Below are 11,630 nucleotides of genomic sequence, written 5' to 3' on the forward strand. Positions count from 1 at the left end.
TTCTCCTCGGTGCGCGTGGCGGCCCTTTTGGCCGAATAGCGCGCGAGTCCTTCTTGCTTCTTTCCACAAGAACTCCTCCGCAGAAGAGATGAGACGTGCCTCGCTCGTCAGCCAAGTGCAACAGAGATGACCCCTCCAAGTGCACCGGCGACGTGGGGTGGCCCCCCTCCTCTACACGAATCAACCAGGCGAAGCACCTCTGATACATGCTCTCCCTGCCGATCCTCTTCTGCACACAGGACACCGCCATTCATGGTCACCAACGTCACGAGGGTAACCACGTTCACGATTGTCCAGGATAACATGCCCTGATCCGCCACAGCACTCCGGCACGCGTCACGCGCGGCAGCGCCATACGCATCCAGGTCGAGCCGAGGCACACACGCCCTCCTGCGTTGCTGTGTGTCCATGCGAGAAGCAAGGTGGATGCGCCGCCCTTCCATCTCGGGCACAGTGAAAGTATTTATGCCGCGCACAATCCCCTTCCCTTCCCCTCCCTGAGAAAGCGCCTTACCGGTGATGCGGTTACCTTGGACGAGGCACGACCCGACCTTCCCCGTCGCCACCGCCAGCGCCACGTCGGCCGTCGGTGGGTGACACTTTCTCGCCGTCCTCGACATCCGGAGGCCGTTGACGTGAGCGACGTTGACGTGCCTCTGCCCCCAACGCAAACTGTCCCGTGTCTGGGGCCGACTCGCGCTCATCACCCTGACAGCATCCCATTTCAGCCAGAGAGCTGCTCTCGAGGTGCAGTAGCCATTGAGAAGGCAGAAGGGACACGACCAGTGCCCCACGAAGACCCTGAACGCGCGAAGCAGTGCGGGCTTGGCCTCCACGGTGAGATGGAGGTTGTCGCTCGGGGATTTGGCAAGCGTGTGAGCCGACTGCTGCCTCAACAGGGCTAGGCGTTCTTGCTGCGGGACGCCAGACACCGCGGGGGCGCCCTTCTCCACTGACGCCAGGGGCCACCATCTCGCCCCGATCCACCCTGTTCACAGCGGCTTCGAGCATTGCTGTGCAGGACTTCTAATCCTTCGCGGAAGCCTGCGTTGTGGTGGAGGCGCCGCTGAACGGAGGCGTATCTCTGTTTGGATGTCAGAGCAGAAAGCAAGCAAGCCGGTCAAGCCACGAGGTGAGGCAGTGACTGCGTGATGGCCGCAGAAGAGCGGAGACCTCCGGCGAGTCCTCAGAGCTGTGTCCCTTCGAATTTGGTGGCGTAAACTCTTTCAATGCTCCTCAGCGGCTGTGCCAACGGCACTTCTTCTGTCGCCACGGAGAGAGTGAGAAAGTCGGGGGGGGGGGAGGCTGCCAACAGCGAAGAATATGCGAGGCATCACTCTGCTTGCGCACAGCATATCTCTGCGAAAGCGCTCAGGGTAGAGGAAAGGAGGTGCAGTTGTCGCAGGGCCAGAGATCTGAGGGCTCCACCTCAGTCCGATTTTTGTGTCCGTAGAAGCAATAGAGTGGCTCGCCCTTCCACCACCTTTCAGCCACCCCGTACCACTGCCTTCGATCGCCCGACGTTGTTGCTCGGTGAAGTACAGTACATAAGCACACTTACCCACACACGAACGGGTCGCTGTCGCGCACGGCTGCCGGGGAGAAAAGAGAACAAAAGCAGCCAAAGAAACGGATGGCGCACTGATGATGCGTGTTTTTGTTTGCTTCCTTTATTTTTCAAATTCTGCGAGTTGCGCACTGATGTGTCTCTCCTCCGCCACACAGCCTCCCCGCTTACGCCTTTTCCCTCTCTCTTCCTCTCTCCATCTCGGCACTGTTTCTTTTTTCTGTGTGTGCTTCCTTGCGTTAAGGACTAACCGTGGCGAGCTGCTCAGTTTTCCGGTCAGTGTGCCTAGTCGCTGCGCATGCATCTGCACTATTTTTCACCTTGTGCGCATGTGTCAAGGCACTTCTGACTTCACCGGCAACCGCGAAGATGGCCTCCGAGAACCCAACGCTGAAAGAGGAGGCCTGCGTGACGGCGCTGAAGGACAGGTACCCGGCCATTCAGGCTGACGCTGCAGACGCCGGCTTCCTCAGCGAAAGCACGTATACCCGCTTCGCACGCGCGCGCAACGGTGACATCGAGAAAGCTGCTGCGTTGCTTGGGGCCGCCCTGGAGTGGCGCCAGCAGACGAAACCCTACGCCATCACTGCAGAGGAGGTCCAAAAAGCTATGCAGCAGACAACCCTTGTGTGCGGTGGCAGCTGTCGAAATGGATGCCCCGTAATTGCGATGGTCCTCGGCATGCGGAACGACTGCACTGTCCAGGAGCGGACGAAGCTGCTGGTGTACATTTTGGAGGAGACTCAGCGCAAGGGCTACGACCGCATCACCTGGGTCGTCGACTTTGGCGCCATGGGCACTCATCGCGATGAGCGCAGCAGGGAGGTGCGTAAGGAGACCATGAAGATGATGCAAGACTACTATCCGGAGCGCATGGAACGCATTCTGCTCTACCGGACGCCGTGGTACATTCGCATGTTACTCGGCGTTGTCAAAGTTTTCATGGATGCCCGCACCGTGGAAAAGATATCGAACGCTGGAAGCACTATCGAGGAGCTGGAGAAGTTCATTGACCGCGACCAGGTGCCGACGCTTTGCGGCGGTACCATGCAGGGCTCGACTATGACCCACCTGGAGGAGCTGCCCAACTTGAACAGCGAGGGGGCACAAAATCTCGATCCCAAGCAGCGTGCCGCAGATGAAGACGGTGGCCGCGCAATGCCAGGCGATTCGGGAGAAAAGGAGTCGGCTTCCGTGAATCTTAAAAGGGTGTCGAACGGCATGCGGACCGCGATGAACACAGCGTGAGCAACGCACGGCCGCCGCCGCACCAGCAGCTCCGTGGGTGGCGCAGGCGACTGCGCTCTCGCCGTTTTTATGCAGTGGTTTGCCTCGACACCTGACTCAAGCAGAGAGGAGAGCGACTGTTGGTGCTTTCTTCCTCTCTTCGCCATTCTATGCGCCTCTTGTGTAAGGCTTCCCCTCAACACGTGCCAGTCAACCACACTGAGATGCACAATGTTCCACTGGAACTGGTGCCGCGATCAAGGGCATTCTCTGAAGGGAGTGAGCCCTCGCCAAGCTGACAAGGGTGCGGTCGATGATGATGGCATGCGCTGCTCTCGCTTTCTCGTGGGCGCAGATGGCATCTTCATAAGTGATTGGCGATTGTGCTCTGTGGTGCGAGATCGCTCAACGGATATGAGCGGCGACCTCCCCTGCAGCACCGCGCTGCGGTCTTTCTATCGCCTTTCTCTCCTCTTCACTTCCCCCTCCCTGCGCCGTTCCCCGACACCTTTGCCGGCACGCTCTCGCCGGCTGCGCCAAAGGACCCGACGCCACTGTTCAAAGGAAGCTGTACCGTCGAGCGCCGCCAACAGCCACCCTCTCATTTTACGCACTCCTCTGCCTTCCATGTGTCCTTCCATGCCTCCCACTGGCCTACCCCTTACGTAATGTGAGGCACGGATTCCTTCGCACACACACATACACACACTAACATCGACACATACGTCAGGACAAGAGGCATATGCATACATTAGCATGGATATATATCCTCACTCGAGGCACGGCCTGGATGGGAGGCCGGCCGTACGGGGTGAGGATGGCTGAATTGTTGCAGCGCACAGTGGCATGGTGGAGGCGCGAAGCGCTGCACTCGCGGACCGCCACAGAATACAGGAGGCAGTGGCGCGCGTGACGGTCATCACTGACGGTCACTGCCCATTCTGGCCACCCTGCGCGTGCCATGACACTGGTCGAAGGGGAAAGGCTGTTGATGGAGGTAGGTGAGGAAAACCCGCGCGGCACGTGGTAGGGGTTGTGACACAAAGACTACCAGCGCGATTGCGTGGATCGTGGACTAGGCACACGTGTCGCAGGAGAAGCAAGAGAGGGTGCACCAGAAGCGCACGTATGCGCTCACAGAGCACGGGAAGGTGATGCCATTTGTTCTTGGCAGATACGTGGAAGGGCTCACGAAGATGCTACCCCCTTCGTTCGCCTTCACTAACGGAACTCCTGTTTGCGTTGGCTCACTTGACTCTCAACCTCGCCACGTCTGGCAAGGCGCGCAGCAGCGGCAACTCTGCAGAGGAGCTGCGTAAGCGGGTCCATCGCAATCCGCTTTCAGAGCTCTGCGAGGAGACCGTGCTGGGTACGCTGTGGATGCGCTTCTCAGAGTTGCCCAACGGGAACAAGCCATGTGCGAGACGGCAATCGGCTGGTCTTTTGGTTGGTAATGCTCTCCTCTTGCTTGGGGTAGGCAGGGAGCGACCTCGTCACAGGCGCATGCTGCCTCCGAGATCGTCCGCGCCGCAGGCGCCACGGAAGGCATTCGCACAGCGCATTCCCCTTTTTTCAGCCATTTCACCCCCCCTCTTCTCTCTTTCGACGTGGCGCATCATGTGAGCAGCGACGGCAAGGAAATGTAAGCGAACACGCACATACACATGCACACACCGAGAGAGAGAGGGAGAGGCGCCTCTTCTTTGCCCATGCAAGGCACTGGCGAGCGGAAAACGCTTCGGCATACTAACAACGCAGTGGTAGCGCGTATGCAGGCGCATCGGCCAGAAGGTAGAGAAGCAAAGCTCTCTCGTAAACATGTGAGGGAAAGGAAGAGGCAGCGAGGACGGTGGCATCCGAGCCGCCGCCGCTTTTTACCTTCGCCTGCCCCTTGTTGCGCGACGCATGAGTGGTGTTCGGCTCTCCCTCTCTCTTTGTGCGCTGTGTGTGCGTGTGTGTATGTGGGGGGGGGCGGTCTTGCTAAGCTGCTTTCTGCTACCCACAGCCTTTTTCTGAAACTTCCAAACGCATCCGTCTCATCGAGCCCTATTCTGTGTGGGGCAATTCACATATGCGTATGCGTCCGAGTTACATGGGTGCATCGCATCCGTGTACCTTTATTGCGTTTCACACACGCTCGTAAGGCGCAATCAAAGGCAAAAAAACAGGACGGAGAAGGTGCAGGGATGGCATGCTCAGCACTTTGTACGACCTCGAAGCGGGGCGCCTTCTGTGGCCTTATGTGCTCGCTTTCACTTTCCCCGCCGCCCTCTCACCTCGAGCATCGCTCGACAGTGGGTCGCGGTGGAAGCGGAAGTGCAATGCAGGTGCTCAAAAATGCAGCCGAGAGAACGATAGGGGCACGTCTCGTATCAGCGATGGAGCACAGGTAAGTGGTAGGCTGCGTCTGGTGGTGGTGGTGAGGTTTCGCACTGCCTCTGACTGCAGCTATAGCTATGCTGACGCACCTTTCTTTTCTCGCTTTCCCCCCTCTCTTGCGGCGACGGCAACATGTGCTTTCACTCGTAATCGTGGCGAATGCGCGTCGGTGTTGCACGTGCCTTTGCAGCACACTTGTGCGACGGGGTAGCGTATGGTGCCTTCTCCATACTCGATCTCTTCTTTCCCTCTGTTCGGCTCCAGAGAACGCGCCCATGGGCAAGCGAGTGCCAACCAAGAGGGGCGATGCTGCCGATGTCGCAGGGCACCGACTAGAGGAAGTGGCCGGTGCTAGTGCTCTCTCCAGCACATTGAGCCCTCGCACCCTTTGTCAGCAGAAGTGGGCGAAACGCGTTGACAATGCGGTGATTGCGCTGCGACATGTGCAGCAACTCCTCCAGCAACACACGACCGAGGTGGACACGGTGAAGAGGGAACTGGAGGACATTACGTACACAGCCGCCATGCTCTGGGCAGCGAACCCGGATGAGCTGCCCGCGCAGTACAGAGACAAGTATCGGCCGTCATACCGAAGGAACAGCTCAGCCAGCAGTACAAGCCGGCCAGCCGACGCCACCCCCACCGCGCAGCGCTCGGGACCAGACATCCCATCCTTGTCCGCGAGCCTCAAAGGTGACGCCTTCAGTGGAATATCAGGCGCAGCCCTCGAGAGCGTGGAGCAGGCTTTACTAGAGCTTTCCACTGTACAGCGGGCGAAGGTGTCGGCCGCGCTTCAGTCCCTCTTCTACGCACCCCCAATCGTGCCGCCCGTCATGGACAGCGCTGACGACGATTTTGTGACGGACTCGCCGGCCACGGCAGCAGATCATGCAGCTCAGCAAAAGCCCACATCTCGGACGAAGGACTTGAGGGCCCCAACAGCTGTCAGAGTGCCGTCTACGGCAGAGCCTCGAGCGACGGCATCCATCACTGACGGCGAATCGCTAGTCTCTGCGACCGGGCGGTACGCTTGCATCCCGCCGTCTCTCTTTCTCGCCATGAAGGAGCTGCAGATGCGGCGAGTCAATCTAGAAGCGCAGCTGACGACTTCCGCCAACGCCACCGCCCAACAGCTACAGCGGTTTCGACTGCTGCAGGAGGAGCTGATGGTCTCGCAGTACGGTCTGGATGCGGCGCGACGTGATCCGAAGCAGACGAACCAGCGCCAGCGCCTCGAACAGCAACGGGAGCAGCAAACGCCACCTGAAGACGGCATTGTCTCATCGTAAGGTACCATGAAGAGAGAGAGGTATGCTGCTGTGTCTTTGTGGCTGTGCTTCTATGAGTTTCTTCTGGGAGTCGTATCACAGGACGGGCGCCGTGAGCGCTGCGCTGCACTGCCCCCGCTCCCGCCTCGTTTTCCTTTTGCGCTGCCTGCTGTGTTTTTGCCCCTCCCTTTCATCTTTTCTCGTCTACTTTCTCACGCCTCGCGCCTCTGCCTCCCTCTCCCCTTCACTTCCCCCGTCAAACTGCCTCCTTTCCCCCCATTCACAGTGTCAAACGGCACGGTGCTTTTCAGGTGTGTCTGGAGGTGGAGGAGGTGGAGAGCACACCTCGAGTAGCTGTAGCTGCCAACAGCGTCTCGCTGCTGCCTTCATCCCTCACCTCTTTTGCGCTTTGCAGCAACGCAGGCGCTGTGGGAGAACGGAAGGAAAAGGTGCGGATCTGTGAGAGGGGCGACGCGGAGGATGGTCCGTCACCCTCATGTAGAGGAGGCTTTCTCAGTGCCTCAATGCCTTGATCTTCACGAAGCAAAACAAACGACACAGCAGGACACCTGACAGCCGCCTCCTCTCGCCGCCACGGCAGCAGAGCACCAGCGAACAGATAAGGTTCGCCCAGGAGTGAGAACGGCAATGCATTTGTGCGCAGCACGCAAGGCGACCCTCTTTTTTGGAGGGGGGAGGGTTGTTGTTTTCGCGCGCGCATGCACATGTGCTCATCTTCCCCACGTCATGGAAGGCGTGCAGCAAGCAAGCATGCATGCCTTACGCATGGGTAACCCCCCTCTTGCCGCACTCTGCATATGTGTGTGTGTGTCGCCCCACCCCTTCACCATTACCATCGTCAAAGCATCGAGCACATAAGCAGCTGGCCACGTATATGCTGGGCCGAAAGGGATGGGAGCTCTTTTGTCTCGACAAGAGGAACTTTTCCTCCACCGGCGATGGCAGGAGTTGCTGGAAGCGGCTATGGAGGCAGACATGGCCGCACTTGCGGTCGACGCAACTGGTGGAGAAGGCGACGGCGGGGTAGACGGCAGCCAGCCGCGCGGCACGGGCGACACGGCGCCACAGCGAAAGTGGGCGGGGCGAGTCAAGACAGGGGGCTTCCACCTCTCCTTTCAGGAGTGGCAAGCCTTCCTGTCTGTGTTAGAGCCACATGGAGTAAAGTCCAACAGTGCCCCATCCGACCTATGCGCCGCCCTCTCCCCTGCGCAGCTGCACGTTCCTGCCGTGGCGCTTATGGTGCACCTGTGCGTGTGGTGGAGAGGAGCCATTTCTACCAACATTCTGAGCGAGCGCGTCGAGGGGCTCGTACGGCTGGTGGCTGAGGTGCAACACCCCAGCATACCCCGCACAGAGAGCACGCACTCGAGCAACGACGCCAGTACAGGTGCCAGTCGCCAAGGCAATGACGTTCGGGAGGATCCAAAGAGCACCCCACGCAGTCGGCGTGCAAGACTGGCGCGTTTTGTGAAGCAGCGTATCGTTGACCGTGCTAAGCGCGGCTCAGGCTCCGCTGCCGCTGCCGTGACTGCGGAAGATGAAGAGGAGCTGTCGCTGGACACATTCGCCGACATGGTGGATCTGACGCAGCAGCTACTGGACCAGGAAGGTGTGCAGAGCGCTCACACGACAGGTGTCGCTGGAGCCTCCTCCTCGCAGGGCATGCGCACCTTTGAACTATACGACGAGAGGATCAGCAACGCGGAGACGCTCAATCAGCGTCCTGTCCTGGCGGTCGTCATGGTGCTGGTGCTCGCTGTGTACGCTAGCAAGATCAAAGCTTCTCCACACTTCGCCGAGCGCAGCGTCGTGCACTTGGAGGCCCTTGAGAAGATGATGCTGCGCAGTTGTGATGGCAGTGGGAGTGGTACTGCTACGAGTGCCCTCCCCCGCCCGACAGCCTCCTCGTCGTCGACACTGGCCACGCTTTGGCCCTTGACGGGTGAGCTTGAAGTAGCCCTTGTGCATCGCCAACACGAAGCCGAGGCTGCGCGGAGCTCCTCAAGTGAAGGCGAGGAACTTCGCTCTACACTTTGGCACATGCATGAGAATCGGGTATCGATTTTGCACGACGGCTCCGCCGCCAAAACTGCGTCGCCAAGCGAAAGGTGGGCCGCTGGGGCCTCTCAGTACGTTGGCCAGCGCCCAATCTGGGCTGCCCTGCGCTCTCATTTCTTGTCAGCTGGAGTCTTTGAGGCAGACAAGCCTACCGTGCTGGTGTTCTTTGGCCCATCCGGCTATGGCAAGTCGGAGTTGGCAAAAAGGGTGGCCAGTGTCCTGCACGGCATCACAATGTCAGAGCTTGAAGCGTCCGGCAAGATGGTGTACATCCACATGCCGTCTTTCTGCACGAAAGACAGCATTTATTCTCTCGTTGACCCGCCGGCCGCCCACGTTGGCAGCGGTATTCTCCTCTCCGCCCTGCAGAAGCACCCGGATGCTGTCGTCGTGCTGGACGAATTCGAGAAGAGTACGGCGGAGGCGATCAACAACCTGTGGCTGTCCGCCTTCCAAAAGAACGGCGTGCTGCGCTCACTGAAGGAAGCCAGCCGATCAGTCTCTACGGTGCGCGCGACGTTCATCCTCACATGCAACATCGCGGCAGAGGGCATTGCGGCCCGGGAAGGCCTCTACCTTAGCGCGTCCCCAGCAGATCAAGAGAAGATTCGGGCGCTCTTCCAGTCGCAATGCAAGAGCGTGTGCCAAGAAACCATGGGGGACCCTTTCGTCAACCGTGTAGATTACTTCCTCCCTTTCATGCCCTACACACGCGCTGAGCGCCGGCAGTTTGTGTGCCTATTGTTAGAGCGGCTTTTGGCCAGCCAGGCTGAGAAGGGTCGCACCATCTACGCCACGCCGGGGTTTGTGGAGGCAATGGTAGAACGGCTCCACACCTTTCACGCTGCCACACTCGAGGAGGCTGTTCGAACGCAAGTTGTGCGGATGGCACACGAAGGGTGGACATCTGGTGTTCTCACAGTTGAACGGCGCGTCGCCATTGGCACTGTGGTGGTGCTGCTGCCGGCAACGACGTCGGAACTGATCAAGCACGTCACACCTGGTTCATCACCTCCAGCTTCACAGGCGCGTGGCGGCGCTCCCACCCGCTTGAATGGCGACGACGGCGACGAACTTGCCGACGTGGGTGGTCGCTCACTTCTGGTCGAGGCGTGGGAGGCGTTGCCTGGCGGCTCGCAATCGCTGGCGCAGTGGGCGATACCCAGGGTAGAAGAGGATCGAGCACCTGAGACTGCAGATGCGGGCGACACATCGACCGCACCGAAAGCGATACAGGCGCCTTCGACGGGCTGGCGAAAGGCCAGCCCGTCTCCCAAGACAGCCTCCACGACGGTCATGCCGACACCCGCGTCAAGCAGTGCTATGCCGCATGGTGTGAGCACCCCGACTTTAGAGAAGCACAATGCGTACGAATATTGTACGGATACGCGTCGCATTGTGGAGCTGGAGAAGGAGCTGGACAGGACACGATCGCTTCTGAAGCAGCGTAACTTGGAGATCACGTCCCTGAAGGACAAGATTCTCCAGCTGCAGAAGGCGCTTGCGTTGATGTTCCTCTCGCTGCTGGGTTGTCTCTGCCTCGTGGCGCTGATCATCGGGCTTAAGCTGACGCTGCTCTTCGCCTGTGCCATAGTGTGCTGTCTGGTGTTTGTGCTCGGCGTCCCTCTGTCGCTCCTGCTCAGCGCCGTGCGCGGAGCCTTCCAGTTGCTGGGCCCCTACAAAGCCGCTGGGCTGCTCCTTGTCATGCTTGCGTGGCTAGCGCGGGCATCTTGGTCGGCGGTATCCTGTTCCTAGGGAGCCCATAGAGAAAGGGCCAGCGCCATCGAGTTGGAGGAACGGAGATGCCGCTACGCTCATCGGTGCTCGGAAGGTTTGGCCAAGGGCACAGATACACGCACCGCCAGCACTTGGAAGGAAAACAAATAGGGAGAAGGAGTACAGCAAGACGTGAACAACATCGTCGCCGGCAACTTCTTCCCCCCTTCTCTTCGGTCTCCTCGCCTTCTGCTCTACATGTTCGCCCCAGTGCAAGGGCACAAGGATGCCTGAGAAAGGCGAAGGGGAGGGGAGGGGGTAGGATGGCGTGCGCAGGGAAGCTGCCGTAGCGACAGAGCGGGCCACTGAATGGGTTCCCATGCCTCGGCAACCGCGCTCCTCTCTCTCTCCCCTCTGTTTCGCTCTTTGCCATCTTCGCGCAGCTTGTCCTTTCTGCTTCAACGCCAAGAGGAGCGTAGACGCCTACTTGTCGTCGCCACTCACCGGCTCACTTCGAAGCTTGACGCGCGTTTGCACTCGCGAGGCTCATTGCTCCGATCATCACACGGGGAACCGAGAGCGCCACCCCACTCGGACACGTGTGTGTAAAGAATTTCCTGTATTGGGCTCTCTCCCTCACACGCGCCACAAGAGCCACACGGCACAAATGGAAAGCGGCAGCGATGCCTCCGACGGGGAGACGAAGCAGTTCAAGGTGGTTGTACTAGGCAACGGTGCTGTGGGCAAGACCTCCCTCATCCGGCACTTTTGCGACAGCGGCTTCACGAAGAGTTACAAGCAAACCATCGGAGTGGACTTCTACTCGCGCACGGTGCAGCTGCCGAGCAGCCACCCTCCCGTGACGCTGCAGCTGTGGGACATTGGCGGGCAGCAAATCGGCGGCAAAATGCTAGCCAACTACATCCACGGCAGCCACGCCGTATGCCTCGTCTACGACCTCACAAGTCTGAACTCCTTCAAGGATCTCAGCGACTGGAAGGAGTGCGTAGACAAGGTGTTTGCCGAGACACCGGCCGCGGATCAGCCCAAGATGCTGCTGGTGGGGAACAAGGTGGATCTGCCTAATCGGCAGGTGACAGAAGAAAATCAAGCCGCCTTTAGCAAGAACTTGAGCATGCCACACTGCACTGTGTCTGCAAAGTCTGGGGAGCGTGTGAACGCCATGTTCACACGCATCGCCGCAACGCTGGCGGGGGTGGATATGAAGCAACAGGATTTGGACTTGACAGATCGCGTCGCGGCGAGCGTGGTGAGTCGACCAGAGGAGCGGCAGGCGGCGCCGCGGGTACCAATTCTGCAGGCGACCAGCGTCTCGAAAGAAAAGCGAAAGAATGGCGACTGTGCCCTCATGTGAGTGGGGTGGGTGGGGGACG

At 59.5% G+C, this 11,630-nt stretch overlaps 4 protein-coding genes across 4 annotated transcripts; all 4 read left to right on the forward strand.

Annotated features, from left to right (window-relative positions):
- Positions 1-1,936: 1,936 nt before the first annotated feature.
- Positions 1,937-2,815, forward strand: LSCM1_03785 (uncharacterized protein; the record flags this gene model as incomplete). Its single annotated transcript, XM_067321318.1, has 1 exon — positions 1,937-2,815. The coding sequence occupies one exon, from the start codon at positions 1,937-1,939 to the stop codon at positions 2,813-2,815; it is 879 nt and encodes a 292-aa protein (XP_067176686.1).
- A 2,435-nt stretch (positions 2,816-5,250) lies between these two features.
- On the forward strand, positions 5,251-6,462 carry LSCM1_03786 (uncharacterized protein; the record flags this gene model as incomplete). Its single annotated transcript, XM_067321319.1, has 1 exon — positions 5,251-6,462. One exon carries the CDS (start codon positions 5,251-5,253, stop codon positions 6,460-6,462), a length of 1,212 nt encoding a protein of 403 aa, XP_067176687.1.
- Positions 6,463-7,353: 891 nt separating this feature from the next.
- Positions 7,354-10,275, forward strand: LSCM1_03787 (uncharacterized protein; the record flags this gene model as incomplete). The annotated part of the gene is made up of 1 exon (XM_067321320.1): positions 7,354-10,275. The coding sequence occupies one exon, from the start codon at positions 7,354-7,356 to the stop codon at positions 10,273-10,275; it is 2,922 nt and encodes a 973-aa protein (XP_067176688.1).
- A 628-nt stretch (positions 10,276-10,903) lies between these two features.
- Positions 10,904-11,611, forward strand: LSCM1_03788 (uncharacterized protein; the record flags this gene model as incomplete). Its single annotated transcript, XM_067321321.1, has 1 exon — positions 10,904-11,611. One exon carries the CDS (start codon positions 10,904-10,906, stop codon positions 11,609-11,611), a length of 708 nt encoding a protein of 235 aa, XP_067176689.1.
- Between the last annotated feature and the right edge of the window lie 19 nt (positions 11,612-11,630).

Source organism: Leishmania martiniquensis, chromosome 30 (assembly GCF_017916325.1).
Source record: "Leishmania martiniquensis isolate LSCM1 chromosome 30, whole genome shotgun sequence".
In the NCBI taxonomy this organism is placed as follows: Eukaryota; Euglenozoa; class Kinetoplastea; order Trypanosomatida; family Trypanosomatidae; genus Leishmania; species Leishmania martiniquensis.